Raw genomic sequence first — 25,197 nt, 5'->3', positions numbered from 1 at the left:
CAAATATAAGATTAAATTAAAAAAAAAATATTTTTATAAAAATAAAAATAAAAAAAAAAAAAAAAATAAAATAAAAAAAAAAATTTAAAAATATAATAATCAAAATATAAAAAAAAAAAAAAAAAAAAAAAAAAAAAATTACATGAACAGTTCATAATATTATGAATATGTGTATATACATATATACATTTATTTAGCTAGCCAAATTTTTTTTTTTTTTTTCTTTTATTCGTGGTACATATTATATATATATATATATAATAATGTGTTAATATATATATATATATATAATAATGTGTTAATATATATATATATATATTTTTTTTAATGCTATAATTTTCCAATTATTCTTGTTAAAAAATAAAATATATTATTATAATAATTTACCAGTTGAACCACATTTAATAATAATAAGAAATATATCATCGATTATATGTTCTTATATTTTTATTGTACTACCAAAGTCAAATATAATAAAGTACATATAATGTTATGTTTCTTTGTCGATTTCTATTATTTTATTATGACTCTATGAGATAAGGAATATAAAATATTAAATATATAAATATATTTAATAAATATAATTTTTTAATAATATATAAATCAATGGTTTCTTTTTAAAAAAAGAATGCTACATAAATAAATAAATAAATATATATATATATATATAATTATAATATGGATAATATTTTATTTATAAATATGTTGAATATAAACTTTTCTTTATATATATAACATAAAATATCCCTTTTTGATATATATATTTATAAAGAGATATATATGAACTTACTATGTATATTATATATATATATATATAATATATACATAATATATTTTCAAATAAAAAATGTAACATGAGGAAAAAAAAAAAAAAAAATTCGTTAATATAACAATATACTAATTTAATTTTATATTATTATATAAATAAGATTTTAATGGAGTTATTAAAAAAAAGTTTATAATATATAATAATATATATTATATATATCTAGTAAATAAATAAATAAATATATATATATATATATATATATATATAATAATATATGGTATAATATGTATTTATAATATTATATTAATTAAAATTTTTATTTTTTTTTAAGGAAAAAAAGTTAATGAGAAAACAAATATATATATATATATATATTATATATATATTTTAAGATATAATACAATAATTTAATATAATAATTTTTTATTAATAATTTATAAATGAAATAAAAATAAATATATATTACATATATATATATTTATATAATAATCTTAATATAATTATATCATATTTTACATTTTATTTATATTTTGAATACATAATAAATGAATAAAAATAAAATGTCATCAGAAAAAGAAAAATAAAATGCATAGAAAGGAAATCATATTTATAATATATATATATATATATAACATTATAAATATAAAATACCTTAAATATAAAATACTTTAAAATATAAAATACCTATTTCGTTAAGAGTAGTATAAGGTTTTAATGCTTAATTTTTTTTTTTTTCTGCTTTTTCATAATGGTATATTTTATTATAAAAGATATAATTATGTTAATTTAGAAGGATCCATAAATAAAATTCACATATATATAATTATATATATATATATTTTACATACATATATTTTTATATATTTTGTAACATATTTCCATATATTTATAATATATATTTATATGTACTTATGAAATTTCTTTTGGATTTCTTCTTTTTTTTTTTTTTTTTTTAAGACAATGTAAATAAAATGTTTCTATATATTAATATAAAAAAGAGATTATTTGAATATGAACATATGAAAATTTATATTCCTCCAAAATTTTACTAACATGTATTTGTTATGTATTTGTATATATATATATGTTTAACTTATATAAAAAAAAAAAAAATCGATCTTACTACCTTTTGTGTAACCGCATTTTTTTTTTTTTTTTTATTATTGAATTAAATATAAAAAAATGTAAATAATAATTCATCATATATACATACATATTTATATGTACAACATTGTGTATTGGAATAATATATTTTTTTTTATATTATGGTTTTTTGTTATTTTAGTGTAATTCTTTTTTTTTTAAATTAGATACATATATATATATGTATATGTGTCCATATGGTGTTACCATTTTTAATAACATGGTGATATTTAAAAGTACAATAAATAAATAAGACATTCTAAATAATTTCATTTAATAAATAAATAAATATAAATATATATATATATATATATATATATTTATATATATTAAATAATTTGTTATGTTATTCATATATTGATATATTTTTTTTTTATGTATACTGAAATATTTTCTTATTGTATATATTTCTCGTCAGTCATCTAATATATAAATTATATATTATGCATATATATATATATATATATATATATATATATATAAAACGATATATTTGTATATTATAATATGTCCGTTTATATAAGGACATAATTGTATGATATATAGATAGTTATAATATAATAAAATAAAACAATATTATTGCATATATGTTTATATATTATAAATAATTTTTTTTTTTTTTTTTTTTTTTTTTTTTTTTTTTTTTTTTTTTAATTTCATTGACATTCAAGTGGTAGCAGAATGGAACAAAATGATGTCCAAAGTAATGTCTTGAAAAAAAAAAAAAACGAAAGAAATATTTTAAATAATGATAAAGATATAAATTCTGAAAGCGAAAAGTATATGAAAAAAGAAAGAAGAAAAAATAGTGAAAATGGATTTGTTAATTTAAGAGAATGGACAGTTAAAGTACAGAATAGATATGAAAAAAAATTAAAAAAAAAAGAAAGTGTAAATAATATAAAAAATGATAAATCAACAGAAAATGATATTCCTCATGCTGATACAAATACGAATTTAAAAAATGATGAAGATAATTATATATCATCAGATTCTTCATCATTTAAATCACGTTCGAGTTTAGGAAGAAAAATATCTTTCTCATCAGATGAATCTTATTTTGATTCAGACATTGATATGAGAATAAAAAAATTATTGAATATAGAAGATCATGATAATTTTAAGAAAAAGAAGAAGAAAAAAAAAAAAGAAGAAGAAGAAGAAAAAAAAATAAAAGATGAAGAAGAAAAAAAAATAAAAGATGAAGAAGAAAAAAAAATAAAAGACGAAGAAGAAAAAAAAATAAAAGACGAAGAAGAAAAAATAAAAGAAGAAGATAATGAGCAGAATCATACAAGTGATAATGTAGAAAAAATAGACATTCAATGTATTACAAGTGAGGAACAACATATAAATAATAAACCTCATGAGGAAGAAAAACAAAATGAAAATAAAATCGATGATAAAATAAATAATGTAAAAAATGTGGAGTCTATCAATGAAAATAAGACATCTGAACAAGTAGACGCTTCAAAAAAAAATGAACAAGATTCTTCTACTCCAAAAAATGAAACTGTGAATGAATTTTTAACAGAACAGGTTCAACATAATAATAATAATAATAATAATAAGGATGATAAAAATGATGCTCAAAATGATGCTCAAAATGATTCTCAAAATGATTCTCAAAATGATGCTCAAAATGATACTCAAAATGATGCTCAAAATGATGATGATAATAATAATTATAAAAATATTAATAACGAAAAAGAAACATGTGAAAATAAAATAGAAGATGAGAATATTATAAATAGCAAAATCATCAAAGATAATGATATACCTGATAAATATAGTCCAAATAAAAAGAAAAATAATAATTCTAGCCATCCTGATAACAAAAAGACGAGTAAAAGTAATTCTTTTGTTAATCCTACACATAAAAAGGAAAAAATTAATAATAGCAACAACCCAGTTGTATCAAATAATATTTCACATGAAAAAGAAGATGAAAAAAAAAAAAAAAGTGATCATCGAGATTTAAATTCATTTATGCATTTTAATTTCATATTAAAATATTTCATCTTCTTATTTATATATATATATATATATATATATATATATATATATATATTTTTTCATTTAGATTTTGAAAGTAACTATAAACACGACAAACATATAAATAATGGGGATGAAGAAAAAAATACTCATAGTTCTCATAGCCAAAATAACAAAGAGAAAAAAATTCATTCCAATGATGCCGAAGCTTTAAGAAGAAGTAGCATAAAAAGAAGTACAGCCGATTATGAGAAAAAGAACTTAAAAAGTGAGGTGTATTATGGAAAAGAATATTCAAATAGTTATAGTAAAGAAGATGTAATTAAAGAAGGTAAAGATAAAAAACATTCTAATGATATTAATGAACATAATCACATAGAAGGTACTGTAAGTCATAGCAATAGATTAAGAGAATCGATCAAATTTGAAGACAAGAAAAAAAACAACAACAATAATAATAATTATTCCAATTATAATAATACACATGGTGCGTTTAAAAAATATACACATAATAATGATAATAATCATCATGTAAATAGAGATAAAAATAGAGAAAGAGAAAGAGAAAGGGAACCTAGCAAATATGAACGAAAAGATAAACAACAAGCAGAAATGGAAAGAGAAAGAGAAAGAAATAAAAATAAAGAAAGAGAAAAACAAATAGAAAGAGATAAAGAAAAACAAATGGAAAGGGACAGAGAAAAAGAATGGGATAGAGATAGGGAAAGGAATAGAGAAAGACATATGGAAAAAAATAGGGAAAGAGAAAGGGAAATGGACAGAGAACGAGACATGGATAGAAATAGAGAAAAGGAAAGGAATATGGATAGAGAAAGAGAAATGGAAAGAAATAAAGAAAGAGAAAGAGATATGGAAAGAAATAAAGAAAGAGAAAGAGATATGGAAAGAAATAGAGAAAGAGAAATGGAAAGAAATAGAGAAAGAGAAAGAGAAAGAGAAATGGACAGAAATAGAGAAAGGGAAAGAGATATGGATAGAGAACGAGAAAGGAATATGGAAAGAGATAGAGAAATGAATAGGAATAGAGAAAGTTTAAGAGAAATGGATAGACATAGAGATATAGAAAGATATAGAGAAAGAAATATAGAACGAGATCGAGATAGAGATAGATATATGGATAGAGAAAGGGATATAGAAAAAGATAGAAATAGAGAAAGAGATATAGATAGAGAAAGATATAGAGAAAGAGATATAGATATAGATAGAGAAAGAGATATAGATAGAGAAAGATATAGAGAAAGAGATATAGACAGAGATAGAGATATAGATAGAGAAAGATATAGAGAAAGAGATATAGATAGAGACCATGATTTAAATTCATCATTTAAAAGTATAAAAAATTTCAACTCCTTTGATATATCAAAAAAAAGATGTAATGGAATTGATTCTAATGTAAATAAGAAACGTTCTTATATTAATGAAAATAATAATAATTATTCTGTAAAAAAAATACATGATGAAAATGCACATTATGAACACACAGACAAAGATAGATATGTTTATAATTCAAATGATATACATGGTAGGAAGCATTCTAGCATTAAAAACAAATTAAATGATACAGATAATTGGGAAAAAAAAATGTCAAGGCTAAAAGAAAAATTAATAAAAAAAAATATAGGCAAATAATTAAAAAATATAAATTTATTTATGTATATATTATGTGTTTGTGCACATTGGATATTTTTTTAAATATTAAGAATAATAAAATACGATAAATTATGAAAATATATTTCACCAGGTCTTTAAATAAAATTGTTTTAATAATATTATATGTATATAAATATATATATAAGAGTAATTATTAAAAATGAAAGCTTTTATTTATTTGAACTTTTTTTTTTTTTTTTTTTTTTTTTTTTATTTCATAAAATCTTATCACTTTTATTTTTCTCATCATTTATAAAATGCATATATATATATATATATATATATGTGCTAATATTTAATACACACAATTGAAGTCCCTGAATTAGTTATATTACAAAAATTCATGAGATCAAAAAGAAAGAAAAAAAAAAAAAAACCACATAAATAACAAGAAAACATATGGAAAAAAAAAAAAAAAACATTAAAATTTGATTTATATATATATATATATATCTTTTTTTTTTTATATTTATATTATAGACCCCAAAAAAGAAAAATTTTTAATTTTAGTTAAGTAATGTATTTTTATCCGAATACAGAATAATTATGATATTATAAAATTAGAATTTTTTCTCAAGACCAAGAAAAAAACATTAAGGGGATATACATTACACATAAAAATACAGATATATACACATATAAATATGTTGCATATTAAATTAAAATTCATGGGGGAAACAATATTCTTTTAAATCATTACATATTTATATAAGTCCTTATGTTATAACCCACTTAAAAATTTTTTAACAAAAAAAAAAATAAAAAAAATAAAAAAAAACAATCAAGAAATAATATAAATAAATAAATATATATATATATATATATTTATGTTTATGTTTATGTTTATGTTTATATACATGGACAAATAATAATCATATAAGTATAAAAAAATAAAATATATTACTATAAATTATATCTTACTTAAGATATACAAAATTTTCCAATGTCAAGTATAATAAATATATAAATATGAAAGACATATTATATTTAATTTGATATATTTTTATTTTGTCTTATTTTGTTGTATTTTATAAGTGCAGCCATTTGTTTAACCTATGTAAAATATGTTGCGGGTAAGATACTCAAGGCGTTTGTAAATCCACCACATAATATAGTTATATATTTTATTTTTAAATTTAAAAAATTATATATAGCATCATAATCTAATATCGAATTATTAAATACGAGAAGAATAGTCTTCAATGTCAAATTTTCATCATATGATATATCATCAATGTAATTCTTATATGTGCCTTTTTTTAAGTTAATTAAAAATGTATTAACATGTACAGATGATTTAAATTTTTTTTTTTTAAAGTTTTCTAGAGAACGCATATCAACTATTATATAATCATCTATACAGAAATCATTTAATATATGTCTTATATCAAGAAATGGGAAAATTGGGAAATTACTCAATTTAACTATGTCCACATTTTTAAACCTTTTTTTTTTTTTTTTTTTTTTATTGTTCATATTTTTGGCTAGTTCATAATATGTATTATATATATTATTTTTATTGTATATATTTTTGGCTAGCTCATGATATGAATTATTCATATTATTATGACTGTTCACATTTTTGGCTATCCCATTATTATATATATTATTATTTTTTATTTTATTTTTTTGTTTATTTACCTTTGTCTTTCCTTGTTCACAATTTTTTAAATTCCCCTTTTTATAATAAATGAATTCATTTACATTTTTTTTTTGTTTATTTGTTTTATAACATTTTAAAAAGTATTTATAATAATTTTTTAGCTTTAATGATTCATTTGATTTATAACTTTTTTCAAAAACTTTAAATGACTCATTTGTGTAATTATTATTATTATTATTATTATTAATTTCATTTGTATCTGCCGTTTTGTAGTCCATATGGATAAAAGATGTCTTGTTATTAATACATATAAATTTTTTATTTTTATTTTTATTTTTGATTTTATTTTTTTTTTTGATATATATTTTAAAGGTATATCTATGAACATAATATCTAATCCATTTTTTATCACTAATTAAATGAGATATGTAATTTATATGATTACTTATATTTTCATTACCTCCTTTATCAAATAATATTGATTTTTCATTCATATATGATCCTTCTATTTGTAAATGGAACGGAAATAGAAGATAATATTTAGGACACCTTTCAAAAAGAGTACGTGAAGTATTTAATATAAAATTCAGATTAATTAATTTTGATAAGGAAAAAACTTTTTTGTATATATTTTTATTTGTTGTAATATTCATAAGATATTTTTTCAAATACATTAATATACTAATACAAATAAATATTATATATGACGATGGTTGTATTAAGATATTATCTAATAATAAATAAATATTTTGTAAATCAAAAAAGGCACAAAATAAAGAGTATATCCAACTTTTTATAATTTTGATTATATTTATATTATTCTTAAAAAACCACATGGATAATTCCGGAAGATAATAATTTAAAAGACTATTAAAAATATATATATATTCATTCCTATAATAAATATTTTTATAAAAGTCTATTAAATATTTTTGCAAAATTTTCTTTATACATTTATAACTTATATATATATTATTATAATATAATAAAATAATTGGAATAAATAAATATTTCAAATATTTATTCTGAATATTTAATTTTATATTTATTAATATTAATAAGTTTATTAACTTTTTTTGAAATTTCAAACTACCAATAAGATCATTATCATGTATCCATTTGTCTTTAAATATATTAAATAATAATAATATATTATTATTATTATTATTATGTTTATAATTATATTTTTTTGAATACATACAATACTTTACATTACTATTATTTGAATAAATTATTATTTCATTTTTGTCTAGATGTTTATTTTTAGAAATTAATATACAACCAATTTGATCTTTGATTTTTTCTTTTTTTTCATATGATTTTTTTAATAAGATATGGTAATTATAATTAAGTAAAATTAAATAAATAACATTCCTCATATTACATGGGTAACCTGATTTTATTTCTTTAATTAATGTTAAGGTATCAAGAGGATTAAATTTTAATAATTCGTTATATTTAATATGTAATTTAAATTGATAAATAAAAAAAAAACTATTTGTATAAATACAACTTGATTTATGATTTATAGAATTCTCATTTTTCCTAATAAATGAATAAGCATCTTTTATTATTTCATAAAATTCGTTTAAATATATTCCAACCGTATTTAGGTTGTAGTCATTAAATAAAGGATATGAATGTTTATTATTAATATTAAAGGAAATATTAAAAAAATTGGAAGAGATAAATAAATCATCATCATAATTATAATTTATAGTATCATATTCATTATAAGAATTGTAAATATTATCTGTTTTTTCAAGGGTATAATTATTTATACTTTTATTTTTATTATTACTTTGAGTTACTACATTTTTATTTTCCCATAAAGGAATTCTTTTTTTTTTTTTTTTCTTTCTTTTTCTTTTTCTTCCTTTCTTTGTTATATTATATTCCTGTTCATATACATGTATTTTTTTTTTATTCTCCCATAATTCAGTTATTTCTTTTTTTTTATTTATTTCGTCGGAAATATCACCATCGTTGTTTGACATGCACATATATTTTTTAAACATGTTATTTTTGAAAATTGTGAATCTCTTATTTTTCAAAAGTTTATAGGTACTTATATATATAATTTCTTTATCATTTCCACACTTTTTTCTTTGTACACATGTGTATACACTTTTTTTTTCACTCCCTTTGATATAATTAATTTCATTTTTTATTATCTTTTTGATATTCTTATATTTTCCTTTTGATATTTTTTTAAAAGTTGATACATTTTCATAAACGTTAAATAATATATTACTGTCATATTTTTTTAAAAGATACAATTTGTAAAAAGAAAAAAGTGACATGTCATTATATGTCCCATCTTTCCTCTTATAAAGTACATATGGTATTTTTAATATATTAGGAGACTTAAGAAATGAATTAACATTCATTAATTCTTCATTATAATTTATATTATATAACATTTGAAACCAATAAAATATATCCTTTTTATTTATAAAATATTTATCTTTCCATTCATTCCATTTACTTACATTTAAAAGATAATCCACCAAATATGGATTGTAATAATTTTTTTTGGCTAGCTCTTCTTGGCTTAATTTATTTATTTCCTGAACACGTTCAGGTGGTATTTCCCTAACGATGTGTGAATTAAAAGTTATATTATCATAATTTTGATTTAATAAGATATGATTAAATATATGTTTCGATTCGTTATTTATAATTATGTTATTATTTTTTTTATCTGTAATGTTTTGATTATCATTTTTAATATTAGAATTAAAATATAAATCACTATTATTATTGTTATTATTATGGGAAATATTTTGAAAATGGTTAGTTGTATTAATATGACTTGTACATGCATTCGCTATAATATTATTTATACGATTAACCTTATTCATTAACATATTTTCATTTGTGATAGTTGTATTTTCTAATAGTGACATATTTGTCGGAATATTAAAAGTATCTTTTCCTGTATAATTTATTTCTAAACAATTTTTATGTTTATTAATATTAACATTATAAAAAAAATAATAATGAGATAACAAAGATGTTGAGGTACATTGAAAGTTATTTAATAATAAACACTTATGTAAAAGATTTAGAAATAACGTTTTTTCATTTCCGTTTTGTTTATTTTGATCAGAATAAAATATATTTCTTAAATTCGATTTTAATAAATGAATAGTAAAAAATTCGGAGTACATATTTTCAATAAGTTTAATAAAAGAAATATTTACTTTACAATTTAGAAAATATTCAATCATATTTTTTATTATTTCATATATGATGTTATTATAACTTTTTCTTTTCAATTTATTTATGTGATGTCTGTATTTTGATTGATAAGAATATTTATTTAATTTGTGTTTACATAGCCTTTTGAATATGTCCTGTATATTTACGTTTAATAGGCTTATTTCTTTATTTTTTTTATTTTTATAATATTTTAAATAATAATAAATATAAAATAATTTTATGTATATTATGAGGATAAAAACATTTTGTATTTTAAATAAAGTATCATTTTTTTCAGATGTCTTAAAAAAGAAAAACTTAAACTTGTTATTTTCACTTATATTAAAACTTGTAGAGGAAATAACTTCATTTTTAGAAGAATCTATAGCATTTTTTTTTTTAGTTAATATGTTTGTTTGTTTGGTTTTTACATTGTTTGTATAATTCGTTTTGATATATTTATTATTTGTTTTTTTTTCTTCTTGAATATCAACTATTTTTCTTCTAAGCAATAAAGCATGTTGATATATTTGTTCAATAGTGTGTTGTTCTTTATTAATTTTGTTTTTTTTTTTTATATAAGGTTCACGGTTAATTTTTTTTTTTTTCATGGTTTGATTGTTTTTTTCATTATGTATTTGTTGATTTGTTTTATGTTTATATGTATGACTACCTTTTATATTTATAGTTTTTCTTTTTTCTTTCGAAGGTAATATTTTTGGTTTGATATATAAAGCTGAATCACTAAAGGAGTTTATATCATTTTGTTTAAATTTATTTGTTATATCCTTTAGTTTATTGTTAATACATTTTTTAGTTTGTTTATATTCCTTTGCACGATGATCATCATATGATAAGTTAGTAAGTTTTTGGAGATGATAAAAGTAAATAAAGTTTTCTAAGATGAATGAAAAGTTTAATAATCCATTTACGATTTGAATTATTATAATTCCTATGTTGAAAATATCTATATGTCTATACACATCATATATAAAGTGTATATTTTCATTCTGCAATAAATTAAAAAACAATAAGAATGGAACATGGTATAATATGTTATGTGAAAAATTGTAATATTTAAAATATTGATCAATATATAAAATCATGTGATTATTAATTTTGTAATTTTTTTTTTTCTGACCAGTTAATAATTTATCCAAATAATTATTATTATTTGTTTGTTCTTCATACATTTCATTTTTGGATATGATATGGTCATTTAATTTATTTTTAAAATAATGAACATGTTTATTTTCTTTATAAGTAAACGGATAATCTATATTATGAAACAAATAAGATATACAATAATTATGTAATTTTATATGTCCTTCATCTGTAATTAAAATATTATGTGGTGTAAGATTTAAAAAAGTAATATCGTGCGAATGTAAATATTGAACAGCACTTAATATTTGATAAATAATATTATTTAAAATGATACTATCAATAATTTTTTTTTTCTTTCCTTTCTTATCAATCGTATTAATATTATTATTATTATTATTATTATTATATATAGGATGCTTTATATTATTATATATCTTATATATATTTTTATTTTTATTATATATTTTTTTGTTAAATATTTTTTTAAAACATTTAAAATTTACACAATTAATATCTTCATCATTCAAAAGGTCATATAAAGATAAAGTATAATATTCAGAACATAAAATATAATTGTTATTTGTTCTACTCATATGATAATATGTACATATATTTGGATGACTTAACTTTTTTATTTTTTCAAATTTACTAGCTATATTATTATATTCATTTTCATAACTATAATAACAAGATGATACATTTTTATTTATATATTCCTGTTCACACATATCCACACTAAAATTCAACTCCTCAGCCCCTTTACATTTTTTATTTTTATATTTTATTTTTGTTCTCTTTGTTCTTAAGGAATAACTTTGAACCCCAAGAACAAATTCGGAACATCTACATCTTTCATAATACATCTTAAAAAAAAAAAAAAAAAAGGAAAAAGAAAAAAAAGGAAAAATTAAAAAGAAAAATTAAAAAGTAAAATCAAAAAAGAAAAAAGAAAAAAGAAAAAAGAAAAAAGAAAAACTGGGTATATTTTTCATTTTTAGATTTAAACAAATTAAAAAAAAAAAAAAAAAAAAAAAATCAGAAATTTCTTTTATATTCTTTAAAGAACAATTATATATTTTTAAATGGGTAAAAATACAATTTGATAATAAGACGTCTTATAAAAAAAAAAAAAAAAAAAAAAAAAAAATTAAATTATACCTATTTATATTTTTAACAGTTAATATATTTTATTCTTTTTATTATAATTTCACAAAAATATATATTATATATATATATATATATATGTTACACATTTATATACATATAATATATATTTTTTTTTTTTTCATATGGTGGCATACATTCTGTTTACATTACAAATTGATTTTATTGTATATATAATACCTTTCTATTTTTTTTTTAAAACTATATATATGAATTTATAAGAATATAATGAATATTTTCCTTACTAAAAAAAATAAAAATTAACAAATAAAAATATATATATATTATATATATATATATTATTTAAAATGTATCATTTTAAATACATATAATATTATATAATATATATATTTTTTAATATCAACTTATATATTTTATTCCCTTCCATATATGAAAAATAAATAGGGAGGGAGAACTTCATATTAATATTTTTTCATGAGAAGAAAAAATATATATATTTAAGTAATAAGAAAATAAAATAATATACTAAATAATTCTTATATATATAATATATATTATATATATATATTATATATTTATATTATATATTTTTCCTTTTTTTTTTTTTTTTTTTAAAAATCAGGAAAATGAATTAAAATATATTTTATATACCCAATTTGATTAAAGTAAAAAAAAAAAATAATAATAATATTCCTTAATAGTATATATTTATAATATATATATTTATATATTTATTTATTTTATTTTATTTTATTTTATTTATTTATTTTTTTATTAGCTTGTGTAATAAAATCCCATGTTTATATAAAAAAAGTATATATTTATTTTGTATATATAATATTTGATTTTTATTTTATAGAATTAAAGATATATATAATTTCCCTTTTCATAATTTTTATATTTATATATAAAATTATTTATTCATTTATTTATTTCATTAGTTTATATATCAATCTTTCATTTTTTTATTTCTCATCCCCTAATTCTATAAATGTAATTTTTAAGAAATATACTATGTATTATTTGAATTCATAAAATTCCATCAAATTATATTCTTTTAACGTTCCTTTTTTTTTTTTTCAAAAATATTTAATATATATATAATATATATATATAATATATATATATATATATATATTTATTGTTATAACATTCGTAGTAGTATCTATATCCATTGAAGTGTTTAAAAAGAAAAAAATATTTTCTTTCCTCATTTCACATATTTCTCACGCTCACCCGTTTATTATAATATTATAAAAAGAATAGATAAAAATGTGGGGATTGATAAAAAGCGCTTCAAAAAATATAAACAATGAAGATACAAATAACGATGAAACTATAGATTATGATGAGGAAGGAGAAGATGAAAGAAAAAATGAAACGAATAATATGAATGGTAATAATAATGTAGATGAAAATAAATGTGAAGATTCTTTAAAGAATGAAATAGATAATATTGTGGATAAAAAAAAAAATGATAAAGATGAGATGCAAAATATAGAATGTAATATATTAAACCCAGATGAAATTAAAGAAAAAATTGAAGAAGTTTTAAATAATTTATCTTCAGATGAAGAAGAAGAAGGAGAAGTTGTTGAAGATGAAATACCTTATGAACGTGTTAAAGAAAAGAATAAAGAAAATAAAGAAATAATTTTATTAAATATATATTTAGAATTATCAAATGATCATTTAGAAATGTTATTAAAAATATTTGGAACTGTTGAAAAAATATATATAGATGATAATGAAGGTGTTCATGCTATATATACATCTTTGTCTAGTGCAAAAAAAGCAAAAGAATTTTTAGATAATTTAAAAATAAAAAATAGAAGAATGCAAGTTATATATGGTAATTATAAAAAGACTTATAATATTAATGATATAGAAAATAAAAGGAATACAAATATATATAATATGAATAATGAATATATAGAAGATAATATAAATAATGATGATATAAATATCATAAATAATAAACAAGAATTATATAGTAAACATTATAATGATAATTCAAATATTATATATGATCATTTAGGTAATCCAATAAAGAAAAGTGTTGTCTTATATAAAAATAAAAAATATTATATGAATAATATGACAAATAATAATAATAATAATAATAAATCACCTTTATATAAAAATAATCATATAAAAGGAAAAAATGTTCTACTAAAAAATAATATGTTTGATTCTTCTTTACCTGTGCATTTAAATAATGATTATATGATAACATCAGATGGATACAATAATATAGCTGATATAAATATAGCAAATAATAATGGTCAGCAAGATATATCTGATCATTTTCATCATAGTAATCATTTTTCACATGTACCTCCTCCCCCTCCTCCAACAAATATATACAACAATAATAATAATAATAATAATAATATGGATGAATATAATGAGAACTATAGTGACAACGAAAATAATATTAATAATATTAATAATATTAATAATATTAATAATAATAATAATAATAATAATAATAATAATAAGTATAATGTTTCTTTTAATAATAGTCGTGCAAATACAAATAATTCTCCTTATAGAGGGAAAAATAATATCATGCAAAACGAAAAAAATAACTACAACAAATTAGTAAGTAATAAATATATAAATGTATCAACTGATAATATAGCAAATAATCTTATATCATCAAAATATAATAATAATATTGGAACTTTTGGTGGTAGTAGTAGTAGTAATTATAATTTTTCTTATCAAAAAAATAATTTATATTCACAGAATTATATTAATAATGATAATTATAGTAAAGGATTATATTCAAAACATATCCCACCCCCACCAATTAATGATCATAATAATTTCACAGGCTTATCTATATCCAATGTGAATATCAAAAACAAAAAAGAAAATATGAATTATATAAATACACATAATGAAAATGATAACAAAGATAATTCACTTTATAATATAAATGAATTTATTCAAATAAATGATAATAATCCTTTCAATATTCATAGTGAACATATAATGAATGATAATTTCTTATGGATTAATAGAAAAGAAGAAACAGTATTAAAATGGTCAACAACTTTATCTATAGAAGAAAATCATTTAGATTTTTTACAATCATTTAATATATTTAAATTGTATAATAGATATTTGTTAATAACTAATATTCCTATAAATTTAAGAGATACTCATAAATTAAAGGATTATATAAATAATCTTTTATCAACTCATAAAATATATAATGCATGTGTCGATGTTGTCTTTTTTGATACTGTCAAGAATGATCATCAAACGTTATTCAACCATGACGCATTTAATAAGCATACTCAACATCTACATCATTTACAAGAACAAAAAGAAGATCATATGAGTAGTGAGGTAAATATAAAAGAAGAGGGAAGCACAAATGAGGAGAATAAAACGAATGATAATAAAACGAATGATAATAAAACGAATGAGAATAAAACAAATGAGAATAAAACAAATGAGAATAAAACAAATGAGAATAATCAAAAACCAGACGAATTAAAAGAAAAGGAAATAACACAAAAAAGTGGAAGAAGAAAAAGTCAACAAGAAAAGGTGAAGGCAGCTCCTCAAAAAATAAGAAAAAAGAGAGGACGTGCTAAAACAAAAAAGGAAGAACAAGAAGGAGAAGAGGAAGATGAAGAAGAAAAGGAAGGAGAAATTGAAGGACAAAAGGAAGAAGAAATTGAAGGACAAAAGGAAGAAGAAAAGGAAGAAGAAAAGAAAGAAGAAAAGGAAGAAGATAAAGAAGGAGAAAAAGAAGGAGAAAAGAAAGAAGAAAAGGAAGAAGATAAAGAAGGAGAAAAAGAAGGAGAACAGAATGATGATAGTGGTATAAATGAAATAAATCATCCTAATGATGATGAGAATAAAAATGTGTATGCCCATTTAACCTTCCGAACTATAAAAAACTTAACAGAGGCAAAAAAAATTTTAGAAGAAAACAATTTTTTAGTTACATTTACATCACCACATAAACCTAACAACTGTTTATGGGTAGGAAATATTTTAAAAAATTATTTTTTCCATACAGCAAATATATTAAAAACAATGTTTAGTTTTTTTGGAGAAATCAAAAATATTAAATATGTAAATGATAAGAATTGTTTTTTTCTACAATATAAAACTATAGAATCTGCAATAAATGCTAGAAATCATATGTTTGGCATACAAATATCTAAAAATACAATTTTAAATATTGATTTTTCAATATTAAATGAATGGGATAATAAACAAAAAATAAATTTGTCAAAGAAAAGATTCTTAGATAATAATGAAATACAAGATAAATTAGAAAAAAAATATCATAGAAGAAATAATTCTTATGCTGATTCAAAAACTATGTCATTATTAAAAAGAAATCATTACAAAAAAGGATATACAACAAATAGTAATAGTTATTATAATAATAAATATGATGATCATAACTCAAAAAAAAAAATTCATAAAGATTCAAATTATCTAATTGATAAAAAAAATAATCGTAATAGAAAAAGTAAATCATATAAAAGTTCTCATCATGATAAAAATGATAGTCAAAGAATTCTAAAAAGAAAAGCAGATGATTATGAACATTATAGAGATAGTAAAAAAAATAAAAGAGATTATTTAAATGAACATAAACATGATTATAATCATGATAATATGTTTAATGATCACAATAATAGTATCCATTCTGATATACAACATGATAATAGTGTAGATGAAAAAAAAGAAAAAATAATTGCCTTTTATGTAAATCAAAAATATAAGTGTGATTTTATAGCAAACTTTTATGAGGGAGATCCAAAACTTAAAATGTAATATATAATCGTTTTATTTTCAACAAGGGAATTTATATATATATAAATCTTTACATATATATATTAAAGATGTAATTGTATACATATATATATATATATATTTATTTATTTATTTATTTATTCTTATAGATATTCCAAATTAAATGTGGAAACAAAGAGTGACATTAAAAATTTGAAACAAATAAAAAGTACATGTACCAATTATGCCATATGGCAATTAGGGCCAAGTAAAAAAAAATAAAAAATAAAAAAATAAATAATATATATATATATATATATAATTATGTTTATATTTTATTTGCTTATTTATAAATACATTAAAAAATTTTTATATTTTCCTCTTCAGCATCGAGCCAGACTAAGAAATTTACTCATATCTGTGAACATTTTTGTAAGAAGAAAAACATACCAGTTATAATAAATAAGGAATATACAATTTTCATTGTTCCAATAAAAGAGGAATATTTAAAAGACTTACAAGTAATACACAAAGAAATAAAAAATAAACATATATATATATATATATATGTAATTATATGTAGATATACTTAATATTGTTTTTTTCTTTTTTATTTTATTATATTTATTTTTATTTTTTTTAGATCGAAAATATGGAATATATGTATGCTTACGTTCTGGAGACAAAAAAATCTTAAATTTTTTTTCTGTTCATATATAAGCATATATACATAGATATATATATATATATATCTATGTATGTATTTATTTTATCACAATTTAATTATTCTTTTATTATAACATTTTAATTTTTTTTTTGATTATATTTTTTTTGATGTATATATAAGTTATAAATTTGAAAAAAAAAATAATAAAATATAAAAATATAAAAATACAAAATAATTTATAAAATGTAGTAGCACTGTACATTTAAATATGTTAATATTTATAGTTTATAAAAAATCACAACATACACAAAAAAAAAAAAAAAAAAAAAATACATACATAAATATATATATATATATATTTTTGTGTAACCAGTTAATATATTTATACACTACACTGTGTTAATCTATAAATTTGTTGGTACTGTTTTTTATTTCAATAGGCACGATAATTTTCTTATCTATTATTTGACTAATAAAAGCATCACATGTTTTCAGATTTGATATATTTTCCTCAATACTATTTTTATAACTATTGAAATTATAATTCTCTAAAATAAAATAAAATAAAATAAATAAATATATATATATATATATGTATGTATTCCTTTATTTTATATGTTCATAATATTTTCATAATTTACCATTCATAAAGACGGCATAAATTATATCAACCAAATTGAATGAATTAATTCGTTTTGTAATATCCAATGGCCTAATGAAATAATAAAAAAATAAAAAAATAAATATATAAAAATATGCACATATATAATATACATAATATATATGATTCGTGTTGATTATTATTTTATTTTATTTTATTTTTTATTTATTGTATTACTTTGATTTTATTGAAAAAATACACTGCTGCAAACTTTTTAATATATTGTTGTTTATCTCTTTACACTCTTCACTATATTTATCTTCATCATCAACACTTTCAATTTTTATTTCAACGATACCATGTAGGAGCGAAGCAAAGGTGAAAGCCTCTTCTAAGTTTATCTAAAAATATTAAAAAAATAAAAAAAATAAAAAAATAAATAATTCAATATATTTTAATATGATGTAATGGAATAGAATCAAGTGTGTGCACACACACATATATATATATATATATATATATATACTTCTTATTATATGATATTTTTTTCTGCACTTACATATAAATATAACCAGAAAGAATGAGATGATACATGGTTAGGTAATACTACCGTTTTGAATACTATAATATTTTGATAATAATCAAAAAAAGTATTTGATAAATGCAGAAAATGTTTTAATAAATGTTTATATTGAAATAAAATATTATTTAATATAAAGAAAGAATATTCAATTTCTTCCACTAGATATTTTAATGCTTCTTTATTTGGTTTTGTTGTTATATTATCATTTTTATTATTAACCATATTATTATTATTATTGTTGTTGTTATTATTATGATTGTTATTATTAATATTTACCAATTTAATATCTTTATTAGTATATTTTTGTAATCTTTTATTTATTATTTCTATCATTTTGTATTTTATAATTTCTAACTGTAATTTCCATTCTACTCCTATATATGAATCATCATTACCATAATAAGAATAATTTTGGATATTATTAATTAATAAATTAGTATTTGTCTTTCTTTTTTTATAATTATTTCCAATATGTACATTATTAATTTGAATGTTATATTTGTCTTTATCATAATTTTTATTCCATATGTGATAATACATATTATCATTATTTATATATTTATAATATGTATTTATAGTAATATCTTTAAAATTTGTAAATGAATCCACTGCAATTTTATATGGTCTAAATAAATTTAAATATGGTTTATTGTTACTAAGATGATGATTTTTATTATTATTATGATTCATATTATTATTATTATTATTGTGGTGGTGGTTCATGTTGTTATTATTACTATCCATATTACAGTCATTATTTAATATATGCATTTTATTAGCTATCAAATGTTTCATATTTTTAATTTTTAATGGACTAGATATATTAAAATTATCATTTTCTTGTTTGGGTTTATATATATTTGAAAATATAATATCGACTGTTATATTATAAGGCCATTCAGAATTTAAATCTTCTTCAAAAATTTCATTTTTAAAAAAAGTATTTCTGTTTATCTTTTTATGTAAACGTTTTAATTTATATTCTTTCTTATATAATTCGTTAATATCAAATGTTATATCATCATTTTTGTTATTGTCATTTCCTTCAATGTTGGTAAGGATATTCTTTTTTATGAGTGTCGTCCTTTTTTTTTCTCGTTCAAGATTATCATCATTACTATATATATTATTGTTCGCGTTCATATTCCTATTGTTTAGTAGTACCATTCCTGTTTTATAAAAATTAATATATTTGTTAATTAAAAAAAAAATTATTATTACAATTTAGAATATTATTACTATGTATACTATGCACATTGTAATATATATATATATATATATAATATATAATAATAATATTTATTATTATTATTTTTTTTTTTTTTATTTTTTATTTTTTATTTTTTTTTTTTATTTTTTTTTTTTTTTTATTTTATTTTTTTTATTACCATCCATTTGGTTGATCGATTTTTCTATTTGATCCTCAGATAATCCATTCTTATAGATAAGAGAATCCCCATTTTTAAACAAGGATGTCTCCATATTATTATAATCATATAATGTTGAAAAATTATAATAATTATAATTTAAGAGCTCAAAATTGATTCCATATTTATTAATATTTTTTATTAGGAATCCTTTAACTATTTCCATTTTTTTAAACTGTTCTACCTTTTCTTTATACAATTTGATTAAATTAATTTCTTGTTTCCTTGTCGAACCATTATCATACATATTTTTTAATTTGTTCAACTGTTGAGTTAATAATTCGATTTTCGTTTGTTTCTTATCTAATACTGCAGTTTGTTTTTGTAACAATATTTTTTTCTCTTTTATTTTATTTTCAATTTTTAAATTATATTTTTTAAGAGCTTCTATAGCCTTTTTAGTTTTACTATAATTTAATTGAGTAATTTCATATTTTAATAATGCATCATCCAATTTTATACTTACATTATTTAAATTATTTATTTTATTAATAAATTTAAATATCATATTACGTACATTTTCATATAATTTTATTAAATTATTCATACTCTTCTTTTCAATATTTAATTGTTTAAGTGAATATATACGACACCTTCTTATAATATTTATTGTTATATCTTTTATCATTTCTTGTTTTTTTACTAAATTCTCATTTAATGTTTCTTTTAATTTCATATTTTCTTCTTTTTTCTTTTCTGTCATTTCTTTACTTTCTTTGGCATCATTTATTACTTCTTTATTCTTGTGGGGGAAATTTTCGCCTTGTCTTGGTTCAAATTCGGTGTATTGAACATTTTGATGATAATGAGATGTTTGAACATTTGAATGATAATGAGATTTATCAACATTTTGATCATATTCAACATTTTGATCATATTCAACATTTTGATCATATTCAACATTTTGATCATATTCAACATTTTGATCATATTCAACATTTTGACCATATTTATTTTCTTCCTCATCATCATATTTATTTTCTCCTCCATTTGAATACTTCTTCATTTGATTATTTTCTTTATATATATCTTCATTTGGATATTCATAGCTTGTATCTACAAAAGTTTTTCTTTTATGTTTAAAAGCATTATCATTACTATAATGTTCAACCTTTTGTTCTTCATAATTTATATTATGTAACAATACATTTTTTTCATCTTCAGTTTGTTGAATATTCTTTTTTTCATATTGTCTTTCAACATATTGATCAACATTATCATCATCATCATCATCGTCCATTTTATTATACATTTCTCTTTTATCTGTATTGTCTTCTATATTATAATGTAGATCATTTTTTGATTTTTCTGTTTGTAATTTATTATATGTTATATTTTCAACGGCATGTTCACCATCATCATCATTATTATTATTATTAATATTATTTATATTATTTATATTATCATTTTCTTTTTTAACTGTTACATTTTCATATACATTTTTATTTTCATTCACATTTAATTCTTTACTTTCTATCATTACATTATTTAATACACTCCTTCTTTTTTCATCAGACATTTTCATAGTTGTCTTCACACTTGATCTATTTTTTAAATCTCTTTGAGTATTAATATTAATGTCGTTTTCATTTTTTGACACATCTTCTTCATTCCATTTTTTTTTATTTTTCATATTATTCCTTATAAAAGCACTGTAACTTGCACGTCTATTAGCAATAATATTTTTTTTATTTTCTTTCATATTTAAATTGTTTTCATTATTATTATTGTCTATAAAATTGATGGTCTTCCTGTTCATTTTGTTTTTATGTTCGAATGTTTTTTTTTCTTCTCCTTTGCTTTCAAAAATGTCCTCTTGTCTACGTCCCAAAATTTTTTTATTATCATTGTTACTGTCATTGTTATTGTCATCCATGTTAATGTCATCCATGTTAATCTCGTCCATTTTAATGTCATCCATGTTATTGTCATCCATGTTAATGTCATCCATGTTAATGTCGTCCATATTAATGTCATCCTTATAAATGTCATCCTTATAAATGTCATCCTTATTATCATCCCTTTTATTTTCTTCCTCTACAACATTTTTATTATTCACATATCCTTCTCCTTCGTCGCCATTTTCAAATCTCTCAATAGTGCGACCACTTTGTGCACCCATCATCGAAAGAGTGACAGGATCCATAATGTTCCTATTTTTATGTTCATGTAAACTTCTATTATCTGTGATAATATAATCATCATTATTATTTTGCATCTCTTCACTTAACATATGATTATGTAGGTTCATATAATCATATTCCTTACTACTATTCAAAGAAAAATTAAAATTGTTGTTATTAAAGTCAAGGTCTTTTTTAATTGGAGATAATCGAGCTGATTCGATTTGGTCTACCGAAATTTTAGCTTTAAATCTGATAGATTCTGATGATGACCTATTCATAATATTATCATTATTATTAATATCATTACTATAAATAATAATATTATTATTATTATTATTGTTGTTATTATTTTTGTTGCCAGATTTATATAATAATTTGTCAATTGGCGATTGATCTAGATCCTCGAAAAATTTATCTCTAACTAATTTGTCATTATCGTTGTTATCCATCCTTGAATCGTTGGATACACTTTTTTTTTTGAATTCTGAGTTATTAGAATCACTAGATATTCTAGTAAATTGTGTTAGATGTAAAGGTGAAATTTTATCTTTATCATCAAAAACAGCTACTGATCTGTGAGAAAATTGAACTGATTTTTTTCTTGCACTCATATTATCATTTATATCTTTTATAGGAGATACAGAGTTACTTATTTTTAATATTCCTTTTTTGGGTGTTTCATTATTATTTTTAATTTTTCTGGTTGAATTGATTTTATTCTCCCAAAAAGTAAAACTATTATTAGATATACGTCTACTATTATTCAATGAATCATCATTTCCATAATTTATATCGAGATTCATTTTATTTTCTAATGAAGTTCTTTTAAAAATTTCTGAATCACTATTATATTCATCTATAGAATCATCATTCTTATCATTATAATTTATACTATCATTTAATAAATATTTCTTTCTTAAATTATCTAATTCTTCATCTAATAAATCGATAGATAACTTTTTATTATTTTTAACATTAATATTTTCTTCAATGTTTCTATTAATATCTTCAGTTTTTTTATTATTACTATTTAAATGTACTTCATTTTGAGAATCATCTGATTTTATGTGTATTTTATATGACATCCTTTCTTTTTGGTTATGCATAGTATTATAAATATTGTCCTTAAATATATTATCATTATTGTGTTTATTTCTTATAATATTATCCATTTCATCATTTATTTGAACATTTATTTCATTTTTTCTTTCATTGTCTTTTTTTGAAGGAGAAGGGGTTAATAAATCACTATCATAAATATTATCAGTTTGTGAAAGAGACATATTTAATTTATCATTTGAATATAATTCATATTTTTGATAAGAATGTTTTAAATTTTCATCAGTAAGACTTAAATTAAAAATTGAAGAATTTCTCAAATTCTTTAATGATAACAAACTATCTCTTTTATTTTTTAAATCTTCATTTTGTTTTTTCATATCCAAATTTTGGCTTTTCATAAAAAAGTCATCATTTAATAAACTTAAATTTGAAATTCTTGAGAATCTTTCTTTTTTATTATTACTTGAGGTCCTATTTTTATTTACATTCCCTTGTGTATCAACATCCAACTTGTGATAATAATTATTTTTATTAATATTATTATTATTATTATTATTATTATTATTATTATTATTACTATTATTATTTTTGTTCTTATTCGTTTCAATATTATTACTATCTTTAAGGTTATCCATATCAAAATTTAACAAACCCTCTTCATCATTATTATTAAACGAATCATATTTCCCCTCAGATTCAAACAACTTCTTATAATATGCATCATCATTTAAAATATTTTTAAATTCCTCACTTGTCATTTCTTTTAATTCATTGCTATTATTGTAATCTCCTATTATATTCTTTTCGTCACTTTTTTCTATATGTTTATAATCCATATTAGAGGAAAAATCTTGAGAGTTCAATTGATTTTCCTTCATATAATTTAACTTCTCATTTGTAGGCATCTTAAAAATTAATAAAAATTAAATAATAATATTTAAATAATTATCAATATATATATATATATATATATATAACATTTTAATCATTCGTATATTTACATATACCTTTTAATTTAATTGTATAAGGGGGAAAAAAAAAAAAAAAAAAAAAAAAAACAGGACTTGCTTTTATGAACAGTGTAAAAATAGGAGGAGAATAAAGGATATTCCAAAGAATAAATAAATATACGCATATATATATAAATATATTTATTTATATATTACTGTACAATGTTTTTGTTAATAACAAAATATATATAAAAGGAAAAAAAAAAAAGACGAAAACTTATACAATTGCAAAAATATGTTCTTTATTTTATGTAATATATATGAATATATAAATAAATAAATAAATATATATATATATATATATATATATATAATATTGTTATTTTATTTTTTT

At 18.8% G+C, this 25,197-nt stretch overlaps 3 protein-coding genes and 1 pseudogene across 3 annotated transcripts, besides 1 other annotated feature; 2 read left to right on the top strand and 2 right to left on the bottom strand.

Moving 5' to 3' along the window:
- Positions 1–2,593: 2,593 nt before the first annotated feature.
- PGSY75_0724100 (hypothetical protein) lies at positions 2,594–5,557 on the top strand (the record flags this gene model as incomplete). Its single annotated transcript, XM_018785082.1, has 2 exons — positions 2,594–3,875; positions 3,996–5,557. The coding sequence occupies 2 exons, from the start codon at positions 2,594–2,596 to the stop codon at positions 5,555–5,557; spliced, it is 2,844 nt and encodes a 947-aa protein (XP_018642583.1).
- Positions 5,558–6,631: 1,074 nt separating this feature from the next.
- PGSY75_0724000 (putative Rab GTPase activator and protein kinase) lies at positions 6,632–12,355 on the bottom strand (the record flags this gene model as incomplete). The annotated part of the gene is made up of 1 exon (XM_018785081.1): positions 6,632–12,355. The coding sequence occupies one exon, from the start codon at positions 12,353–12,355 to the stop codon at positions 6,632–6,634; it is 5,724 nt and encodes a 1,907-aa protein (XP_018642582.1).
- A 1,534-nt stretch (positions 12,356–13,889) lies between these two features.
- Positions 13,890–18,084, top strand: PGSY75_0723900 (hypothetical protein; the record flags this gene model as incomplete). Its single annotated transcript, XM_018785080.1, has 4 exons — positions 13,890–17,425; positions 17,558–17,655; positions 17,775–17,908; positions 18,031–18,084. 4 exons carry the CDS (start codon positions 13,890–13,892, stop codon positions 18,082–18,084), a joined length of 3,822 nt encoding a protein of 1,273 aa, XP_018642581.1.
- A 369-nt stretch (positions 18,085–18,453) lies between these two features.
- PGSY75_0723800 (hypothetical protein) lies at positions 18,454–24,758 on the bottom strand (annotated as a pseudogene; the record flags this gene model as incomplete).
- Positions 18,454–24,758: a sequence feature.
- Positions 24,759–25,197: the final 439 nt, after the last annotated feature.

This window comes from Plasmodium gaboni, chromosome 7, assembly GCF_001602025.1.
Source record: "Plasmodium gaboni strain SY75 chromosome 7, whole genome shotgun sequence".
In the NCBI taxonomy this organism is placed as follows: Eukaryota; Apicomplexa; class Aconoidasida; order Haemosporida; family Plasmodiidae; genus Plasmodium; species Plasmodium gaboni.
The sequence above is the reverse complement of the archived record's forward strand: the minus strand, read 5'-3'. Positions and strand labels throughout refer to the sequence as shown.